The following is a 23669-nucleotide window of genomic DNA, read 5'->3' as shown; positions in this document are numbered from 1 at the left end:
AATATCAAGCAATTTGCTGGAAACCAGTAAAAATAACTTTTTTTAACTAGTTTTATGTTTTTATAGTTTTAGTTTATAATAATCCCGAAACACCACAACATATGAACTCAATCACATATTGACCTTAGCTAGCTAAAATAACAGTGAGCAATAGTACTATATTAAAATAGTTTTCATTAATTATAAATGAATAAAAATTTTAAAAATCTGTAATAAATAAGTAAATTCACAGAAACCCCTTCCAGTTAAATATTAGCAACCTAAATTCCTGTTGTTTGCCTTCAGATATACCACACTAGACAAATATCAGATACAAAACTATGTCGATACATGCACAGAGCATAGGAAGAAACTCTGCTCACCTGTTGGTGATTTTTGTTTTCTCTTATAAGTTTTAAACATCACAACATGATGTTTTCTATTCAAAGCCTTCAAGCTCCCTCCTCTTCAGGCCTAAATTAGCGATGTGACCGAGTCAGATATTGAAAATCTAAATCCACAGGGCATGTAAGCTGATCAGCAAAGCATTGATTCCTAGCCCTGACAGACGTTTGCATTATTCATTCCACCAGTGACAAAAAAGCAGAAAGCTTTCGTTCTTACGTCTGGGAAAACCATCCAAGTATTCTAAAACTCCAAAGCTCTGACCACATCCTGCAAGCTAAAAGCTGATTATGCACTCTGATCTGAAAGGTTTTCTTTTTTGGGGGATATTGATTGTCCATCCATCACCTGACACAGGCTTTCTCCTTTATTCCTTCACTCATAGGTCACATTCAGCATCAGTGTGACATCTAGGGCTGCCCGAAAAAAGGCAAGCCTGAGACCTATCAAAATAAAACCCCTGGGATTCACAGAGGAGGTGGAGATTACCCTACTTCATCTGTGAGTGTGAATGCCACAAAGATGGTATCAAGAACAGTCAACTCTGCCACTTTGGTAACGGGACCTACGAGTGTGGGCCTGCAGTAGTCTGTCAACATTTCCACAACTCCATGTCCCATATTTAGTCTTACTTTGATTTGTGTTAACAATCACAACCTTTCCCCGGTCTCCGGTGTAATGATGGACGTGTGGGCAGACGGTGTGAATGCAGCAGCAACGACGTGGCCACAGAGGACATGGACGGACTTGTCGTAAAGACAACGGTACTGACATCTGCAGCAACCACGGAGACTGGTGTGCGGCACATGTAGTGCAAGAAGAGAGACAACCCGGAGGAGAGGTACAGCGGCCAGTACTGCGAGTGCGACAACTTCAACTGTGACCGCTCTGGAACAAACTGTGTGGAGGTGAGTGGACAGTCTGCAGAGGATTAAACAGGATTTACTCCGTGCGGTAGAGACTGTTTTGCACCTGGGATGTGTTTAGGAAGAGAAAAGCCTCATTAAAGCTTTAATTATTTTTTGTCTCAGGGCATGGACGCTGTGAGTGCAGAGTGTGTATTGTGACCCCATGTGGACCGGAAGCGCCTGTGATTGTTCTCTTGGACAACAGCACGTGTTTGGCCAGCAACAAGCAGATCTGTAACGGAGAGGAACGTGTGAATGTGGCACCTGCAAGTGTACTGACCCCAAGTTCCAGGGTCCCACCTGTGAGACTTGCCCGACCTGTCCAGGAGTCTGTACTGAGCACAAGTAAGTCGTTGAGACATGTCAATGAATTTGGCCATTATTGTGTGTGTAATTTGTAATTTATAAAGGATAAGCTCAGGTTTTATTAGTCTATCTTAATAAATATGCATTAGTGTTGAACAAGTAATGGGTTACTGTGATCCTTCATCCTCTACATAGTGGCAATGACATCGTCGAGCAACTATGCTGTAACAAGGGCTATGCTCCAGAACTCTTCTCCAAAGTCAAGGTCTTTTCACACCAAAAATCCCCTCTTTGTGTTTCCCCGGATGCTGTTTCCTTCTAGGCGGGGATATTACTGGTAATGGCATGTGGTTTGTTGCTGCTGTGACTGCCACTGCTAAAATGTGTATTGGGGAGAACTTTATCCGACTATTTATACAGTATATGTAGGCAGGCTAAAGAGAGAGAACAGTTTAGACAGAAGAGGAAACGTTAAAATGTTCAATACTGGTGAAGACCAGTTCAAAAAGTTCAAGGACTAAGACAGTCCAGGATTTCACTAAAGTATTTTAAGAGTCAGTTCACTGTTTTTTCTGTAACTAGTGCAGTGCCTGCTCGTTTAGGTTCCCATAAGTGCTGCTTCGGCATTCTCGAGAACTGTTGTCATCCACTGATCATCCAGACCGCTTCACACACAACACTGCACTGCTTTGGGTTCTCAGCATACTTAACATGAAATTGATGGAATAACGGAAGGGTGGTAATACTCTCACTGAGTCATACTGTGGGTTGTCTGTGGCAACGCTCCAACTGTAACTACAGTCGTCTCAGTTTTATCTCAGATCAGGGCGGGGGGCACAGTGTCAGAATTTGTTCCGAGTAGCAAGGACAACAGAAAGAGATGTTGCTGTTAAAGTTGTCATTGTCTCCATTATTATGGGTGGAGGCAAATATTTTAGAGACAGATATCTGAAAATCTGGGTAAAGAAAGCTAAAAACATCATTTTTTTACGTCACTGCTCATGACTAACAACAAACCCCTGTTCTCTCCAGAGAGTGCGTCCAGTGTCGGGGTTCGGCACTGGTGAGAAGAGGACACGTGCGAGAGAGACTGCAGCCTTCAACCTGATAAGTGAAGGACAGGGACAAGCTGCCCCAGCCCAATGACGCCACTTACCGTCGATGCCCTGCAAGGAGAGGGACGCCAACGACTTCTGGTTCTACTACACCTATGCTGTCAACAACAACACGGGAAGAGGTCCATGTGGTGGACACGCTGGGTAAGCAGGAAGCCGGCGAACATGAACGGGGTGTGGAAGGTTTCTGTTACAGACCAGCTAATTACAGGGGCTGTGGTGGTTAGGCTGCAAAAATAGGTCATTTGTTTATTCACATACAGCCACGTGATGCTATGTTTTTTCCCCTAGTCTTGTTATTTTTTGCGCGTGTTATTTCAAGCTGCTAAACTCTCCCACTGCACCCTGCCTCGTTTCAGACTGCCCCGCCGGTCCTGACATCCTCCCCATCGTGGCGGGCGTGGTTGCCGGCATCGTCCTGATTGGCTTAGCCCTGCTGCTCATCTGGAAGCTGCTGATGATCATCCACGACAGGCGAGAGTTCGCCAAGTTTGAGAAGGAGAAGATGAACGCCAAATGGGATACGGTGAGTGTTTGGAGCTTTGACTGGCTCCAGTGAAAGACGAGCAGGATAAATATTTTCTGATTTTGGCATTGGTTGTTTGAGCAGTTAAAATGTGGAAAACAGGTGTGTCGTTTGGCCGCCCGCTCTTGTGAATGTGAAGATCATTTGTTGTTCTTAGAGCAGATGAGATTCACAGACTTACTGATACCATTACAAAGTGTCTCGCTCTCATTGTGTTCAGTCTCACAGCTGCAGAAACAGATCGAATGTGTTGCTTTTGAGTGGCACTCAAAATAAAGAGGAAAAACGTCCGGGCCTGGTGACTTTTTTGGGATGTTATGCACACTGAGCTAGCTGGACTTTTTCCGGGGAGTGGCCACAAGCTCCTCCCCTCCTGCTTCTTCCCCTCTGCATTATCAGCCAACATCAATATGACCGAAGACTGGATTTCAGCAACGCCATGTGCAGTAACCTGCCTCCACCTGGTGGTGGAATTGTGTCACATCACAGTGTGCGTGGTTTGACGCTGCAGTGTTCCTGATCAGTGCTGCACACACTCTGTGAGCTTTCAGAGGGTCTTTTACGTGGGCAGGGCAGCCTGTGTTTACAGATCCCTGTAATTTAAAGAGAGACTCTGCCAGTGAATCTCTCACTAGCTGGGTTTCCTGACAAGATAACAAAGCCACCACAAGGAATTTGAAGGAAAACTGCATGAGCTCCTCCTGTGCTCTTCTAGGGTTGCAACCACACCATCCTGACCCTCAAGAGGGGTCTGTCTTTTAGTAAATTCAAATGTATCCCAATTGAATCAAGGTGACACACAATCTGGAGTTGGCTCTTGTTGTCTCTCGCCGAAGGTCAGCAAACAGCACCCACATGACTGGATTACTAAGAAGGACCAAGGCTCTCCAAGAGGCACAATGGACTCCAGAGCCAGAGCCTCTGTCCCCAGTCAGAAATGAATTCTGTAACCAGGTCTGAGCTAATCTAAGTGATCTAAGAGTGTAAAGGCTTCAGTAAAGCTACATGAAATTGAATATAGCAAGAAAGAGAGACTGTTTTCTGGTTTTCTTTGTACATATGCAGTGTATGTTTAAAGTGTTTATTATGGCGGCCACAGTGTGCAGTCTGTTGCAGCTGGGACAAACTACTGAAGTTCAGATCTGTTTTCAAAGACCAGCATTATTGCTTATACACTATTATTATCTTAGCCTTATTTTAATAGATGAATGACAAGGAGGGAGGGAGAAAGAGGGAGAATGACATGCAAAAAGGTTCCCAGGTTGTCCTGATAGTAGAAGTGCACAAGATCTACTTTTGGTCAGGAACACATTGTTTTCATCCTTATCTCCGCATTCTGTTTCCACAGTATTCCTTCATCTCTCAGTGGACCTTATTCAACTTCACTCGTTATCTGCCTTATTATTATATATATATTTATTATTTATATTTTATTATTATTCTTTTTATCGTGTTGTTCTGTTTTTCCTGCTGAACTCTACTCTTGTCCTCATTCTCCGCTTGTAGCAAGAAACCCCATATCACAAGAGTCCTATCCATAAGGTCCCGAATCCAACTATGGACGTAAAGCTGTGTCCTTTAAGTTTGTATTTCTTTTTCCTCCACTTGGTTTTCCTGCATGGGCTGATCGTGTGTCCTGATTTCACTCAATCGCTACTTCTTTCTTTTTTCACCTGTTTTAAACCTTCAAGTTAAAGACAAGCGTAATATTGCCTCCATGTTAATAAAAGGCATGCATGAGGTGCTGTGACATCAATACACTGAAAAATCAGATGACAGTGTCTTCTTGACACAAAGCCTCTCTGGTAGGTGTGTTATGTGTTTAAATATGACGCCTAATTTGTACCTCCTGTATTTGGTATTTTGTCACAAAGCATGACTGTGTGCTCAGTGTGATATAAAAAAATAACAGGTACCGTAAACGATGATACAAGTATTCTGTGTGATTTGGTGAAAATCTAACTGTCTTTGAGATTGCTTGACTGAGAAATAATAACATGATCATAACTTCATTTTTTTTGCTTTGCAGGGTGAAAATCCCATCTACAAAAGTGCTGTCACGCTGTGGTCAATCCCAAATATGAAGGAAAATGACGGCATCACAGTTTCAGTGAACTCTGCTATCAAGTATCCGACAACTGCAGTATTTGCCGAGGGTTTGGGGTCTGAGGGGAGCTTAATGTGGAATTTATGTTGTTTTTCCTGTCGCCTTTTACAATTATAATGTACCACACGGCCACTGCATCTGTATTTTTACTAACACTTATGATTATATGCATTGTTGTATTTTAGATGTACAGTATACCGTATGTGTTATATACTTTTAAGTTGCATATTTGCAGAAATGATGACATGAAGGTGCTTTGTTTTTCCTCCACAGGACTGTATGGGTGGGGATTTAGCTTTGTTTTTTTTTAACAACACACATGTGGACTATGGATACACAGTATATGTACAGAACTCCTCAGCTTCTCGTTCTCGGACACTTCTCTTGTCGTTCCATCCCTCTTCTCGTCTCAATGTGCACTGACTTCCTTTTGTGTTTCTGTGACAGGACCTGAGTTTTAATATGTATTGTCAGCCATAGCGCACATTAATGTCGATGTGTTGTATATATTGAAGAACAACTGCAATAGGAATAATATTTTTAGCATTCAACTGAGATTGGACAGTTGTTGTTGAATGGCAGTGTGTGTAAATGTGTTTTGAACTGCAGCTTTGAAACTCCAGTGTTTGAGATTTGTATGCACTCTTCTTATTATTAGGAGTAAACACACAAGATGAAGATCAATGTCAACTATCAATTATTTGAATTGTTGACATGCTATCACAAAGGGACTGTAAACCACTTGTTAAATTATGAAATCGTGGCAAGTCGAACAGTCGAGGATTTGTTATAGTTATGATACAAGTTGCTATTAACTAATGAACTATTGTTGTATTTGCTAATGCAGTAACTTTATTACTCATTCTCAGGTCCTCTCCTGTGTTTGTCAAGTCACCAAAAATATGTTGTTCTGTTCAGTGAACTGGTGAGCTATCTCTGTGAGTCGGTTTGTTAGTTCCCGTTTGTCTTGGGTTTTTTTTAGACTGAATGAGAGTATTTGTTCAAACGTCTCTGAATGCTTTCACACCCAGATGCCTGAAGTACCACACACAAGCCTTTACAGTATTGTTTTCAAAGTGCCTTTTATTTCAATACCATGTCTCTCCCCAATGCTGTTTATGAGTTATTTATTAAATAAAGTACAAGTAAGTGTCTTTGTGTTCTCTGTGTGGTGAACTATGACTGTAAGATAAACCACTAGTGTTCTAAAAAAGCAACATTAATCCCTCAATTTTTTAAATAGTGAGCCTGAACAAGAGTAATGACGCATCAAAGCTGAAGACTAGAGGCACGCTAAGATACTTTACACTGAAAGCTGTAACAGTTGCATCAAATCAGGCTATATTCACAGCACAATGCTTACTTTTACTCAAACATCTGGAACATCACACAACATGCATTCCTGCCATATCCCGCCATGGTTGTATTATAGTTGGTCACGAGTGTTTTTACTACTGAAAGGTTTATTTATAGGGCTCATTCAGAGGAGGAAAAGGTGTTTGAACTGAAGACAAGTGTGGTTTTGTTGAAGATACATGTACTGACAGTTTTTACTGTATCGAGCACCACCCTCTTAAATAACTATTTAGTATGTGTTATTTCTAGATGATAAACAGGATGTACTGGAGACATATATATAGTCATATTTCTGTGTCACGTAACCAAAAGACAATAAGTTAATGCACAGTATGTTATGACGGTAATAACAAATGTGTTGGAATGTAATGAAACAATAATAAAACATTATTAAAATAAGAACCAATGAGAATCAACAGACTTACGTGATGTTATGTAAGCTTGTAGAAACACGATGGGTTCAAGTTTTTGTCCCACTATGAAATAAAGCAGTTTCAGTTTTCAGTTTTATTTGTCATATGCAGTTAACACAGGGTCAACAATACAGTGAAATGTGTTGGACGAGAGAACAGGTTATTAACTGTGTGTAAGATCAAATAAAGTTAATAAAAACAATACAATTCATATTTTAGGTCAAAAATTATCATATGAAATACAAAATAGAATTGAAAAATATTAGTTAAAGTACGTGTAAGTGTTCTATACACTGTACAGGTGTGACAGTGTTGTATCAGTATATAACACAGGTATGTCCAAAGTATGGCCCCGGGGGCCAATCATAAATATATTATTTATGGCTGGAAGATTTTTGGTTGACATAATCGAAATCTGAACCTCTGAGGACATAACTGCTGGTGTTATATATGTGTAGATGTGACACAAAATATTACTTTGTGTTGTTAAAGACGAGCAGAGTGAAATGTTTAAACTTAATGTTAACAGACTTTTCATTACTCATAATAAGTCATGATTACAGTAAACATGAGGTGAGATTTGTATCAACTTCATGCAAGTTTATACAATTTATTCTGTTATCTGACTCCAGATGTGAAAGAAAGGAGAACTGATTTTTAGATTAGGTCACGCCTGAATGGTTTAGATTTAGTTACCTGTCATTTTAAATAAAATAAAAAGATAATTGTGACAGTGAGAACAAAATTGTTACAGAACTTTTTCTGAATTTTATTATTAATTCTCCATTTTAAAACATTAGTATTGGCCCCCAGACAAATCTAAAAAAATAATAAACACGTTTTAAACAACGTCCACACAGTGTCTGCTCAGTTGCGTAATCACGAAACGGAGTGCCAGGAGTCCACCGGAAAATGGTTGGAGTGAGCTCTCTCACTGTCACAGTATCTGTGGTCTGAGCTGTAAACACAGCGCAGCTTCACCCGGGGAGCGTTTCTAAAACTTAATGCTGAAAATGTTCATATAAGCCATCATGACTGTCGAAATGTGTTTCATGTAAAAGCTAGCACAGACAGGTGTGCAAAGATAGTTAAAGTCAAGTCTGGTTTAAAATATGGAATCTGCAGGAGTTGCAAAGATCTCCACATTTCTAGAACTTAATGAGTAATGTTTGGAATGACTTTAAAACAAATGAAAAAGACAAAATAAAACAGGAAAACAACATATCTGTGATATAACTTAGTGTTCAGAAACTATAAATGGCCAGCATAAAGTCTAAAGTCTTGACATTTTCACTCTCTTAATGACTTGAAGGGTGGTGTGTGTTCAGATAACTGACAGGTTTTAACATCCACTTGTGAAATAAAAAAAAAGAAATAAAAAAAAGAAATGTTCTAATCCTCACCTCGTCTCCGATGGAGATGTTGGAGCACTTGCGTCCATTTTCGCCCTCACTAACCACTCCGTTCTTACAGCGAGCTGTGTAAGCTATGCTCACTCCCTCTGGAAGCTTGCTGTTCTCCAGAATAACCTCAGACGAGAGAGACTGCCAAAACCAAGAGATAACAACATGAGAGTTGTTATTTTCTGCACTGGAATGTCATCTGGTAGCTTTGTTTTGACAGCATACGGTACACAAAGGCTTAGACGAGTATTAAATGAGAATGTGTGTTCAGAAAAAAGCTTTGAATCAACTCAACTTTAATGTGGTTTTTATAGGAAATCATAGCAGTCTACTTACATTGTAAGCGTCTATAATAAGATTGATGACGTTGCTTGAGTTGTCAGACAGAATGCCCACTGCAGACTTTGGTATGAGATTTTTCAGCTCCTGAGGACAGAGGAAAGGTTTAGAGTAACGTTCTGTTCACCCTGTGATCTCTATTAGCAACAACACAGGACCAAAGACACTTTTCTATGAACTTTTATAGACTGGAAACGCTTCTGTCCACCTTAAGATGGATACAACACTGATTCAACCTTGAAATTATGAAATCTTTATTGCTTTGAAGCATACTTAAGCTACTGTGAGGCTACGTAATGAACTTTTATCAAACTCAGATGGCTTCAACTGGCCTGAAAAAGCAACAGCATGGCAGAAGGAAATAATCAAGAGCTTCAAGGGGATGCTACCATAACTCGCAACACATGGATCAGCCCGAGTGGATATTTTTATGTGCTGGGCATCTTCCAAAAACACACACATGCACACTGAAGGAATCAGGAAGAATATGCTCCACAAGAAAAGGGTCAGAGAACTCACTTGGTAAACAGGCTGGAACTCCCCTGTGACTGCAAAGATGGTCTGAATGTTGTTGTCGCTCAGTTTCTGGACGAGGTGAGCGATGGAGGGATAGTCCTTTAAAACAGGAAAGTCAGATTTACAATGACAAACTCAAACTGAGACCTTCCTGGGTCTTTCCTCAATAGGAACAGACCAAACAACAAGCTACTCACATAGTAGTGGCTCATTGTATACATATTGTTCTCCAAGTGACATTTTCCATCATTGGGCAGAACGATGCCGCCCAGTTTGCCATCGCCAGCGAAGTGGAAGCCAGCATCGGTGGAGAACACCAGCAGACGAGTCACATTCCTCCAACCAATCTGATCCTGGGAATGAAGAAGGAAACACTCAAAGTCAAAAATGGTCTCCTAACATCCTATATCCTGTCTATAAAAGCCGAGCAGAATGGGACACATTCACTTTTCATTATCACTGCATGCAAAGATCTCCCTGTAAACAGCAAGGACTCATAAAATACCTTTTCACACATCGCCACGTAAACGCATTTATTGGCGCTGTATCCCTCCAAGCGAGTGCCATAATTGTGGGAGAATTAGCGTGAATTGAGAACCTGAGTGCGATCATTCCCCACAGGATCACTGAAAGCCAACAGGATATATATATTTTTTTGCTTACCCCACACACAGCAACTTGCATGATGGCATCGAAGCCCCCCTCAGGAGAGTCCAGGTTTCCAGAGATTTGCTGCTGGCCCACCAGGGTGTTGAACCTCTTGCCATCGCTGGTCAGCTTCAGGACATTCTTGTAGCTGAACGGGCTGGTGCAGTTCTGGTCGCCCGTGCATGGATTCAGCAGCTTGGCCGGGGTGGTGCTAATGTATGGCATGACTGTCTTTTCCACAAAGGAACCAAAACCTTTGAAAGACACAGTTGGATTCAGAATTTAATACTGCACAACCTAAGCAGAGTTACCAGATGACTTAATAATGGCTTAACAAGATGTTGGTTTGGGACTAAGTGCTCTAGTTTAGATGTAAACTCACACCAATTGAATTCAGAGGAGGTCAATGACCTCTCAACGTTTATGTCTTTGGTTTGTTTGTGCAGGTCAGAAAAAGGTCATTCAAACTTGGGTGGCATTTAATACCGACAATGGGACACCTGAAAATACAAGTCGGTCAAAATACTTCAGGTTTTCACAGTCTCAGACTGTGGGCCCCCCTTAGACAAAATCCACCACCCCATGTCCTGTGTTTTTTCTGTATGTACAGCACAAATATCTGTATGGACCATACTGATAGGACACTCTGAGCCTTGGTAATGTTAAAACATACAGTGTATTGATTGTATTCTGTGTCTCACTTCTATTATGTAATCATTAGGGTTCAGGTTAAGGGCTAAGTTTTAGAACTTATTTTTGGGCACTAATTTTTTTGTAAACAGCAAGTGTAATGTTACCATGGAGTCAGTTGTGTTGCGCCTCATTGTTTCTTTGCTCATATTAGTTTACATATTGGCAAACTTGCACCTTCAAAACTATTTCCTGTTAACTATTAGGAGTTCCTGTTTGCAGCTTTCACTGTATTCCTCTGATACCAAAGAAACTTTAAAACCTGATCATTCTCAGACAATATTGGAGCTATAACGAGCATCTTTTTTCTAGAACTTCTCAGAAGATTTATAGATGTTTGTTGGCAGTGTACAGACATATGTTTCTATAATCAGGCTGTAGATGAACCAAAAACAAAAATACAACAATGAAAACATTTCTTCTCTCTTCCCCCAAAAGAAACAACTGGTCAAATATCCATGATGAAAACACTGACCTATCCTGAAGTCAGAGGTGATCTTTGACATCTCCAGCATCAGACTGGTTCCCAGGTTCTTCACGTTCTCCAGATCGTCCTTCATGGAGTAGGACAGGTCCATCAAGTAGTACAGGTCGATGGGATAATCTTCTGCTCGTTTGAACTTCAAGTCGAAAGACTGGGGCTCACCTACATGAAGTTAACATAATTTAAAAATCTCTAAAGTGTCATAGTGGTAAATAGAATAACTTCAGAAAAAGCTACACAACTCACCAGATCGGAGTGTGAGGCTGAGTTTCTGGGGCTGGATCTGAGTGATGTCCTCTGGCTTCAGTTTCCCTTCTCCCTTCTTGCGATTTGTCACTGCTTTGTTCTCGAGAACCCTTCGCTCACCGTGTGGGTTTTCGATCATCGCTTCATTGCAGCCCCTTTTAATGAGAGACTGCAGCTCGTCACAACGGGTTGACACGGTCTCCCCCTGTTTCAGGAAGTCCTATGAGGCGCAGCACAGAGAGAATTAAAGGGACAATCCATCGATTTTGCAAGTGAAGATCAGCTTATTTGTCATTCTGTGTGTCACTCTGTGAAAGTTGAATGTGTTTTGTGACTCAGGAGGAGCATTCATCAGAGGGACTTTCTCAGACTTATTTTGGCTTAGGTTTGGAGACCACAAATTCAAAACAGAAAACCTCTGGGAGCATTGTGGACAAGACATGGGTGTACCAGGCAGAAAGGGTCAAACAAAAGACATCGAATTCTGAAAAATGAAGGATCCAGTCTTTGTTGAGCTTTTTTTATGTTAGTTACAAAATCTCTGAATATTTTGGATCACTGCTGTATTGATTTGACCATTATTCTTTTGGTCTCTCAAAGTATAACCCAAATTTACAGCATTACTCCTTTAAATTTATACATCGGTCCATGTTAGTCTTGGCATCCTGACTAGACGTTAGAGGAAGTGGGGGACAGGAGGATGAACAACTCCTCTCACCCATCTGTCCTTTTCTATCTTAGATGTGACTTGCATGGTTCCACTTTTTTAAAATGTGAAGGCTAAGGCTGCAATTAATGATCATTTTTATTATCCATTTACTTCTATTCTTTTTTTTTCTCTTCTCTTTATTACTGGATTGATCATTAAAAAACAAAACGTCAGAAAGATAATTTTAATGCCCCTGATAACTTCTCTGGGTCTTTAAATTGTTTGTTTTGTCTGATCAGCTGCCCAAAACTTTGCAGCTTCTCTGCTCTAGAAAACTAGGAATTTAAAGACATCACCTCTAGCTTTGGGAGATTGTGACGGCTTTTTTTTGTTATTTTCTGGTTTTTCATTGGCTAAACAATCGATTACTTCCAAAAATGATCAAAAACAACCATTAGCTTCCACCCTACATTAGAGCACAATCCAAAACTACATTTGCTTACTATTGCTATATGACTAATGGCATCGTAACTGCATGAAACAGCATTTCTCAGCAGGGATTATAGGTGACAGCTTCAATTCACATACTGGGTCTTTACACCATCCACATTTTGCTCCAGCCTGGATGCACTCCCCGCAGTATTTGGCGTTGGCATTGATGCACTCGTTCCCCTCTGGATGGAAAACAAAGAAAGAAGAGAAGAGTGAGGGGGAGCTGGGACGCAGGCAGCACAGTCCCTGCAAAGTAAGCAGCCCGTTAAGCCCCCTGTGTTTACACATCAGTTACTCTGGAACACTGCGTGACTCGATGGTAATTGGAGACAGGGACGGAATATTCCGTCTTTTCCATTATCCACGATGCTAAGGTGGATCTGTGGTCAGTGACATCATTAAGATAAAGCAGCCAGCCTCTCTCTCTGAGGAGGTAGCCATCATTACGAACTGTATGTTTACCTCGCACGCTGACATCAACAAAGTGGCATCATGTGACAGAATAACAACGTTACAGCAACAGTGAACAATCATGTGACATGAGATGTGACTGAGGAGCCTTACCTTTCTGAGCATTACTGTAACAGAACACTAACAATGTAGATATCAAGAGCAGCTTCAGGTCCATCTGAAAACACAAAGAAGAAACAGCAATCTTTAAAACTGAGCTCATCTCATCAAAGAGCTACTGTTGTCTTCAAAAGCAATATCCCATTTGGGACTATCTCTTTGTTCACAATAATAGCTTGTGCGTTTGGTGGCCTAAATGTTTGAATGCATAATTTCCTGGATAAAAGGGTCCAGAGGGTGAGAGAGAGCGAGAGGGAGAGATGACAGATTGAATCTGTAAATGGCTCGGTTATAATTGGAGATAATAAATTATCCGGCGGCAGAGGCTCTGCTATTCTCAGTCGGTCAAAGAGTAACAGGCAGCTAATTCAATTCAGGCTGCTTACACACACAAACATGTACACACTCATACAGAAACACATGATCGCGCTGATGTGCCTCTGGCTTCGACTGCAACCGCCTTTTTCCCCACAATCCTTTTTACTGTAAATAGCATCAGCTCCCTGGAGTCAAGCCCTCTCTGCTCGTATACATTGATCCCTTGTCTATGCGGAGGCTCTTTGGTCTGCCGTACTGATGTGTCTTGTCCTACTCTTAATTGCAAAGCTCGTGACTTACAATAGATAAGAGGACTGAAGGATCTTTCTCTGCACTTAACGGCTGATATATGGACAGCCTACAGCCACGCTAACCGCTCTGTGAGACTGTATTTAAGCATAGCGGTTCTGTGAGCAGAAGTTTAGTATGTTAACATGCTAACGTTTATAAACGCATAAATTCCAGCTAAGGCTGACAGGAATGTCATAATTTCCAAATGTCATGGCAATCCATCCAATAGTTGCAAAGATATTTGAGTCAAAGTAGGAGACCAACCAACCAACCTACTTGCCTGTGCGTTTCACTAAAACCATACATTTCAAGCTACAGAAAAAGTCAGTAGGATCCATCCACTGGGAACCATGAATCTCCAGACTAATCCAAACTAAGTCAGATATTTTGTTAGACAAATAAAAAATTTTACCTGCTGGTGCCACTACACCAAAAACTGTGAAGCTCATGGTGGAGCTATAGGAAGTTAGAAGATCACAACAATATTGGCATAAATCCTCTGGGGACCACAAATGCCATTCATTTTATTTCAATGAAATCAAATGGTTGCTGAGATATTTCAGTTTTTCACGGACCAACCTACACTCATTGCATTCCTACAGCCACATTGATAGCAAGGCTAAAAATAAGGTTGTATATCAGTACTCCATACCATTAAGGAATCAGTGCCAAGCACAGAATCTTCTCCAGTCAAACAATAGCTGCATTCAATACGTTTTGTTCCCAGATCTATAAACTTTTTTATGGTTTTGTTCACTGTTAACCACCGTAAACATTCTTCAATTTAATGTGACATACAATTGGCCCACTACTGCAGCTAGCTACTAGCAGCTACATACAATTTGTGGTGGTGGAGTGCAGTGTATTTGACAGAGTTGGCAGTTCAGCATGCTGAGATGACACCAAACCATGGGAAAGCGTGGCAATAGTGTCAGATCTGCATCTGATTAGGAATAAATGCATAAAACGTGGAAGGATCATTTAATAAAAAGTGGGAACACAAATAACATGGCAGAGCACCAGGTATGGAGAAAATATCAGGGTGGACCGCTGCAGCGTTTCTGGAAGGCCTCTTGGACGTACGTCAGGTAAAACAAATGGTTACGAGGCCAATGCTTTTCATCTTTTGTGTGTTAAAACTTTTATTGAAATAAAAAAAAAATCTCTTAGGGCGAGCTCCAGTAGGCAGACTGAAAAGGTATCGAATGAAGTATTCCATTGTTACTGGAATTGGTACTGGTATTGTATCTTTTTATATGATACCCAGCCCAAGCTAAAAATGCCTGAGAAGACTTTCTTGAGTTTGAGGTTATGGTTATATTGACAATAAAAAAATGCTGAGAACAGAGCTGAGAAACTCTGTACTGTAAGTTAAAGACTGGTCACGACCATAAATTCCACATCACTGCTGCTGCCTCAAAAGGATTTAGTTAGCGCCGATACTTCTGGGATTCTCACCACCTTCTATTGGCGGTTCTAATAAGCGACAGCTGGGAAGCCTCCTACGGAGAGACACACAATCAATGGCCTGATGTATTAAGATGCAGTGGCCAGCAAAAGATCAGCATGTGCCGAATCTAATTAGCATGTGGAATGTAATATCTGGCTTGACCATAAATCACAAACTCCTGGGAGTCATTTCTATGGGAATCTTAACAGTAGCTAACATCCACACTGGATACCAAAGCGCAAGGTTCAAATTAGAGTCAGACAGACGCGATAAAGTGACAAATCTTTTTTTTTTTTTTTTGACTGTTGCTGGCTATTCACAGAGGATAGATTAAAAGACTACATTCCCTTACACTGTGGTAAAGGAAGCTCTGACGTTTGGTGTGCGCAGTGTTGAGTGATGCATTCCTGAGTGCCTGTGTGTGTGTGTGTGTGTGTGTGTCCGTTTATATAGACACAGAGGCGCAGACGGCCTGTCTACAGCCCCCCAGATTAGATCGGCTGGCTTGTATCTCCACTGCTGTAGATAGGTGGTGTGTGTGTGTTGGTGTGTGTGTGTGTCTACATTTAACCTGGCTCACTTAACGTTCATGTGACGGCCTAAAATAAAAATCCACGCAGTATTTGATCTATGTGAAACAGGTTTAGACATTGAGAGTTTGTGCATGCACAACTGATTTCAGTGAAATTGGAGCTTAAAATGAAAGAATTCAAGTTTGCATTCCTTTTCTAACACAACCACACACTCAGATATTTTCTTTTCACTCTTGCTGTGGTCTTTACTTCAGCTCCAAGGAATCATTCAAATGCAAACTACATCTATAAAATGCCAGCAAGGTGTCAAGTTAGAAAAATAACCATGTTGTCTTCAGTCCCATGAAGCTTAGCAGCTGTGGAGAGGAATGCTCAGTAAAAACCTACAGTAAAATATAGCAGAGGACAGGGAGCAGTCCAAGAAAGGCTGAGGAGTGGGATATTATGCAGCCTTCAAAGCTCAGAGTTCAGAAGTCGTAAATATAAGCTGTCAGAATTTCAAGGCGGTTTAAGTTAACATGGGCACTGGAACAAATTGAGTTTCTGTCTGTACCAATTTCAAAGCAAGAGGGCAGAAAAAAGATGAAAAAGCACATCATATGTGAAAATAATGTTTATCCATTCTTTGTCAGTACAGATGAAGACCGTGAGATGTGGTCAAAAGTTCTGAAAACATTTTGTTGTTGGATCAAACTACTGTTTCCAAGGTCAAGTGAACCTTCATGCTCAAGAACTCTACATATTGTTTGCCTCAGTTGGCCATTACATACCTTTAACATCAAGTTATCTCAGGATTCACATCTGTTTCTGGTCATTGAGGGGTCACAACCCAGATCGTGATAAAATGTTTTTATTGGCTTTAAACAGTGTTCATCAAGAAAAAGCTCACAGTAAAGCAAGACATGTATTGATACACTGTGACGTGTCTATGCCTTCATAAATCTAAAACCGATCCCCAAATCATGTTTTCATTAGGTAAAGGTTGACAGTTTTTTGCAAATGATCTGTACAGGAAGTAGCTGCACAGATAGACCCAGCAGCAGTGAAGCACATCAAACTTGCCACCTGCTTTCTATCAACAGATAAGCAGAGACGTTGCCGACTTAGCTTCCTGCTTTTAAAAGGGTAGTTATTCTGAAGCCCAGCGAGCAGCCAAAAGGGGGGCTTTAACCATGCTAGCTGCTGCATGGATGTAGGGATGGCAGGGACAGTTAGTTGGACGGACGAGATTCAGACGATCAATCCAATCACCTTGGTCATCGAATGACCACCACCATGCCACCATGACACTGACATCTGTAGTGTTTAACATTTGGTGATCCTTGTGAGCCATCATCACGTCAAAATGACCATGTGTCAAACGCTTGGGACATTTCCATCAGCCTCAGATGCACATTGTGTTTAATGCTAATTCACTAATGTTATCATGCTAACATGCTAAAGATTATGTCTGCTGTATGTTGGCATGCTGACATTAGCCATTAGCTCAAAGCCTGCCTCACTGAGCTCCTACTTGGAGCTGTGGAGTCTTGTTTGAAAAAATAAAGCTGTGAACATATCCTTCATGACCTAAATGTAATTTTAGATTTGAACCATGATGTAAACAGTGCAATAATGTGCAATAGTTAGAACAAAGGCAACAAGTACCGACAATAATTCCTGACTACGCTTCATATAATTGCCACCTTTCCATTTGGTCGTACTGAACATGTTTTTCATACAAGCTTCGTTTGGACAGAACACTGACAACCGCCTTGAATTACACCAGTTTGATAATGCCAAGAAAACATGTTGTCTTGACATCTTGTTTCATTGAGTAACATCACTATAAATAATACAGCCAGTCTGATTTATTATAAGGTTTAAAAAGCACACTTTCGTAAACGGCTCGACTTCTTAGGTCATGCCACAGTTATGGATCAACAACTAATGTGCAGAAGGGAAAGAGAAGGGCTATTCAAAGATGTTTGCATAATGAACACGATGCGGCTGTCCATGGGAAAGCATAAAAATAAAGATAAATTCCAGACGGTTTCCTGACAACAGCATGACAGAGCAGCTCTGCTTATTCTCTCACAGTAAAGTAGGTTATGTAGGTCTCACGCTCTTCTTGCGTCTATAGGCATGCATACACGACCGCTGTACTCTTCAACGTCTGTCCACTTGTCACACACACCTGAGCTGTGACTAATGGCATCCCAGTGTTTTATGGGCCTTCCAGAGCTCTATCAGTTGGCAGGAGAAAGTGATGCATGGCAGATACTGTGGTGCGTGACTAAAACGGGCTGAGCTTCTTAGGTATTTGTGAGAGACTGACCAGGATAGTAACCTGCCACACTCTTACTGCACTTCGGGGAAATGCGAGTTATGAGAGCCATGATTATAGGATGCTGTATTTGTAACACTCTGATTCCCATAACCCCCCTTTCCAGTTTGTTGCTATTATTTCAGTATTTAGCTAGTGCTGAAACAATTATTTGGTTAGTTAGTCAACTGAACCAAACACTGGGATAAGTCATTACTGTTTAAGTCATGTTTTATATCATTACAAATTGAATAGACTGTGTTTTGGACTGTTGGTGTGAAACGAGAAAATTAGACCATAAATTAAGCAGATTAAGCCAACAATCCAAAAAGGAAACCACTAATGAATTAATAATGCAAGTAATCGACTGCTGCCCTAAAATGGACCATTGAGTTCATGGTCTGAATATACAGGTTATCCCACATAGCTAAGGACAGTCACTTCAAGAGGGCCTAGGCAGAGCACAGGAACCCAAGTATATGCAATAATGACTGTTACAGCTGCTGTGGAAGCACCTTGTATGAATTTGCTCGTAGGGTTGTATCATGTATGCAAAGTTCGATGTGCGGTCACCCTGCCCTGATGGAAGCATGATGTCATCTCTTCTCATGGAAACATGGAGGATCCTGAGTGGAGCGGCACCTGGCCCGACCGTCCAATCTGCCAGATCCAATCAGACTATCTATCTTATTTAAACTAAAACTGCCAGAGAGCTGGGGCAGCTTGTGGCTTTGCTGGTTGAGCTCGCCTTGTAAACAGTGAATGTTAACTTGTTAACTTGTCTTTTTCTTGAGGTATAGGTTTAGTTAAAACTAGTTTTAGTTGTTAAAATCACTAGATTAAGGATGCTGTTTCACTGTGTTTTTGATTATCAGATAATAGTTTAGATAGTGAGGGTTTTCTTTCTCTTTTAAATTTCATTTAGGCTTTCAGTTAGACTTTGATTTCTAGAGAGTACTCTTTTTGTTTTGTTTTTTGTAGGTTTGAATAGTTTCCATTAGCTGTTTGTTACCTCACCTCCTTTTCTTTTGGTGTATGATTAGCTTGAATTCCAGAGAATAATTAACCAAGAACAACTGGTTTATGACCTCATGAGCTGGAATGTAACAATCAGAGTGTGCACACAATTCATTTGCTCCTACTGTTTGTGTTTCTTGACATGACCCTGATATGGGCAAACTGGCTAGCTACTGTTAGCTACCTGTAAACAGTAAAAGAGAGCTGCAATGATTAGTTGATTAGTTGTCAACTGTTAAGTGATTCGCTTACTATTTTGATAGTTCATTATTTGTGTTGAGTCATTTTGTGTGTTATTTTTGGGTTGTGTACATGACATTTTCATAAATTCAATTTTGACTCAAGCGATAGCAACCGCTACAATTTCATCAGTGACTTGAAGTGACTTAAAGAAACTGTTTTGTGCACACTAGTGCACACTTTCATTTACATAAAAATGTGAATTAATTGCATAAATTTGATGTTTGACTCAGATATATATAATAATGAACTTATACAACTCCTTGTGCCTGGGCTCCCCAGGTGTCCACTCCAGAAACCCCCTTATGGTTCCTGAACCCCCCGTATGAAAACCCCCAGTATAGGAAGCCCAGTTTAATTGAACCACACAACACTCAGCCGTGAATGAGTGGATTTACTTTCCTTTAAATTGAGCTGCATTTGCGAGTGCTTAGAAGTACTTACTTCAGCAAGCGCTGCCATGAATAATGACCAGCAGAGTCTGGGCGAGGAGCAGCCAGACACAGTGAAGGATACACAGCAGCAGTAAAGAACTGGTGGAAGCTCAGAGTCCCGGCGCTCTTTGTGGAAGAAGGTCTGGGCTTCCCTTACTCAGAACGGCAGTGAAAAGAAGGAATGGAAAAGAAGGAAAAACAGGAAAGGGCGGTGCACAACTCGGAGGGGAAAGGGGTTGCCTCAAGTCCAGAGGAAAGGAAGTTACAGACTTTCCTTGCCTCTGCTGAGTTCGCCCTTTAGTCTCTCCTAATCCTCTCTCCTCCATTTGGACAGTATTTGTCTGGCTGTTCAGGCCTTTTTAAGGTCAATACAATATTTATGAGTTCATTTGGTAAAGGCACTGAGTGAAAAGGAACAGTCTGCATGGCAAAAGCATCTTTATAGACTTTAATGATCTGGAGTTTAGTTAATACTTAATTAAAACATTCCAAGATGCTTCCAGTCACTCCACTGTTGTCAGTACCATATCTGTGGCATCCTATACTCCTATCCTCCCTCTTTTCTCTCCCTTGTTTCCTTCCTCTCACCCTCCTCCATCATACCACCCACACAAATGTTCACTCCCTCCACTGTGAGCCAAACCAAACCAGTGGCCCCTTGACTTCGCATACCCTTCAAAACAGCGCCGAGCGGGAAGCATGTCTGAGCTCTGAGACGTACAAGCCGCCTGACAGAACCGAAGGAGAATACCAAACAGTATCCGTCTGTGTCTCTGTACGCCCCCCTACCACCACCTCCCACCACCTCCCACCACCATCCGGAGGACCCTCTCATAGCAGACAAAAGCTATTAATCAGACTGCCCTCTGAGACCATGACAGGAGGTCTGATCTTTAAAGTGTTCCCACTCACTGTCCCCTCTTTGCCGAAAGAGCCTCTGTGTGATAGATAATGCTAATGAGACAGATGTTAATGTCTTTAATCGTTTGGTGCCTCTTTGCTTCTAGGACATTGTTATGGCCAGACAGTCCAATGTGATCTTTCCACAAGAAAGAAAAAGAAAAGAAAAACTGCAGAAGATAGGAATGAACGTCCAAACGACTAGAAAAAATGTCATCATAGTTTCCACATTACATGAGCAAAGTATTTCTCAATAGAAGACATTTTGTCAAATAGAAAGAAGTGAAAATAACTGTATGGACCAGCAAAGAGATGGCGTGGAGCGAGGAGAAGCGATGCCAAAGAGTTTCCATCATTCTGCCATCCTTTATTTTTAGTTTCAAAGAAATATACACAGGTATGTTTGGAGAAAAGGTTCAATGATTTAGGGCACTAGAATGACGAGATGTCAGCACTGGTCCTGTCTGGACTCAACATATTTTACAGTAGAACAGATTTTCGAAGTGATCCCCTCGAAGCAGATCAAGAGTTTGCCAAAATTAGCCACTATGAGACTTTTCTGTGTTTACCATGTGTTTCTAAAGGTCTTGCTATCACAGCAGAAGAGTTAAGCAATGAAATGAATCGTAAAAAAAAACAAAACATAGAAAGCTGTAGGAGGCATGATCTACGCTCTTTTGTGCGAGTTCCCATTTTTCATCTACAACGGAGGTGGCGAGTGCAAAGTTAGCATTAAACCGGCAAGTCCAATAACACAGGAAATGTACCAACTGCTGCAGCCAACTGAGTGTAACGAGTGTGTGAGAAGTTACAATCTCACTTTGATGATTAAAATGGTCATTGCATTAAAAAGGTTGCTGATTGCTTTTTTTTGAAAGACTACTACGAGCTGTTTTTAGTCAGGACGTACAGTATGAAAAGTGTTCTTTGAGTATTTCAGAGCAGTTTCAAAATGCTTCAGCCAGAGATCTATAATTATCTAGTCTGTAATAGTTTATCAGAGGAATAGGGGTAGTAGCTACATCCTAAATGCTATTTTCATGAGATTCTTGAACTGATGAAAATTCAGCTGCTTTTCACACAAAACACCCAACCACACAAGCCTGAAGCCTGCCAACATTCCCCATGTGTATGAAGGAGGCTAAAGATACACTTCTGTAGGGGGGGGGGCGATACTGCCTTGGAAGGACTTTCTACCTTTTTCAGTCAGAAGATCAATAACACTTAAGCAGTTCTGGATTCTTCATAGCGACTAAAACACGTTCATATTGAATAGGGTTCACATCCCATCACAACATGTCCACCCACGGCAGTTCAGCAGAAACAATTGAGGCAAAACCACAAACGTTGGAGGAGTGCCAAGTCCATGTCACTATTCATGGCTTCATCCCTGTGTTGAAAATAGCTGTGCAGTGCTACGCAACAAGTTATTTTGGACTCGTCCTTCCCACCTGGCCTCTGCAGTCACTCTAAAAAGGTGGACTAAATCATACGAGACACAAAAACAAGTCTGTCCTAACCCCGCAGTGATGTGAGAAAGCCTACAGCTAACCTTGTTTTGATAGAAATGGGGAAATGTCAAAGCAATGTGTCATACTTGGACAGAAAAATGTGTTCTACATAATAAAATAGCTCCAGTGCTGTTGCATTCTTGAAGCAAAGAACAGAAACTTGACAGTAGACAAGCTTTGCTCAAGCATCTGTAAAAATTTGACATTGTTGGATTTTGGAGAGCCATCTGCTGAACCGTTTACGGTGATCCACTGAAAGCCGATCAAGAGAAGGACAGAGCATCCAATTCTCACCACCACCCAACAAAACGTAGGCTAGTTTTAGGGGATCTTGTGAGTTTGCCTGGCTGTGACAGTGTGAGCCCAGGGCTCAGCATGCAGAGCTGGGATCTGCTGTACAGTAAGCCTCTCCAAACTCCCCGTCTTTGCTGAGTCGGCCCTTCCTTTGCTCAAACACAGGAAGCCCGACTGGATCACACAGGAAGCCTGGATCATGGTGTCTGGAAACAAGCCACAGCTCCCTCTTGAAGCCATGAAAATGACATATTTGGCATTGAATTGAGAAAGGAAGAGAGAGAAAGACAAAGAGAAAAGAGACAGAGAGAGGGGACTGGACTGCCTTGTTACTGAGAGCTGAAAATGCTGCAAGCTGCCAAAACGGCAGCATATTGTCTTTGTGAATCAGGCGTGTCTGATTCTCAAACCTAAACCAGGCCATCAACGTAATCTAAACTCTGGGAAAAGCTAAACAAGCCTGAAAGCTGCTTCAGACAATGCTAGGTGCAGTGCCAAAGAACCTCACTGGAAATTAATGAACGGCTGTCACAGAAATGAATTCTCTGGGACGTTCTACAAAAATCAGAGCTACACCTGCACTGCTGAGACGGTGAAAGGAATAATTCAGAAACACGACAGCGGCCTGCAGTCTCAGACAAATATTTACAGCAGCGAGGTGATTATTCAACAGTCTGTAGGGCTGGAGACAAGGATAAAGACCGTTTCTCCAAAGATAATGGTCCCAACCGTCAGTCTGCCAGGAAGGAGCTGCTGCTACTGAAGACAAACTGTGTCTGCATGAAAAAAGGCAAGACTAGGTTGACATTTAAAGTTAAAAAAGACAAGTGGGCCAATGGCATGCAAAGTAAAAGGAAAGATGTAGCTAGCTTACCCTGACAGGAAAACGGATAATGCCAAAATGTCATCTGCAGTCCAAGCAGCAACTTGATACGCTAATCTCTATGAACCCAATTTGTTCCAAGATTGCCTTTCACCTGATGACCTCCGCCTCTCCGCATGGACGGTATGTAACCAAAGCCCGCACAAACTACAAAAAGAAACCACACGTCCAATGCCATAATCTTCGGTCCCTCGCCTATAGATTCTACATTTACATGTAGGTATCTGTTTGTAATGATTACAGCCATGAAAGCAGCTCCATATTTGCTTATTTGGATCCCCATTAACTGCTGCCCAGGTACAAACTGTTCTTCCTGTGGTCCACATAAAAATATGAAACAT

General features: G+C 41.3%; 1 protein-coding gene across 2 annotated transcripts in view; it reads right to left on the bottom strand.

Annotated features, from left to right (window-relative positions):
- The window catches only part of itgb1a (integrin, beta 1a), a 36135-nt gene that overhangs the window by 6981 nt on the left and 5485 nt on the right, over positions 1 to 23669 (bottom strand). For both annotated transcript variants that reach the window (XM_027274186.1, XM_027274187.1), the window contains exons 2-10: positions 13147 to 13210; positions 12679 to 12764; positions 11442 to 11661; positions 11187 to 11357; positions 10037 to 10275; positions 9571 to 9726; positions 9377 to 9472; positions 8855 to 8944; positions 8519 to 8659 (exon numbers count right to left, since the gene is read on the bottom strand). In XM_027274186.1, the coding sequence (XP_027129987.1) occupies positions 8519 to 8659; positions 8855 to 8944; positions 9377 to 9472; positions 9571 to 9726; positions 10037 to 10275; positions 11187 to 11357; positions 11442 to 11661; positions 12679 to 12764; positions 13147 to 13210 (1263 nt within the window). The remainder of the gene's footprint in view (positions 1 to 8518; positions 8660 to 8854; positions 8945 to 9376; positions 9473 to 9570; positions 9727 to 10036; positions 10276 to 11186; positions 11358 to 11441; positions 11662 to 12678; positions 12765 to 13146; positions 13211 to 23669) is intronic.

Source organism: Larimichthys crocea, chromosome XXIII (assembly GCF_000972845.2).
Source record: "Larimichthys crocea isolate SSNF chromosome XXIII, L_crocea_2.0, whole genome shotgun sequence".
NCBI lineage: Eukaryota > Metazoa > Chordata > Actinopteri > Sciaenidae > Larimichthys > Larimichthys crocea.
This window is presented reverse-complemented; position numbering and strand designations above follow the sequence as displayed.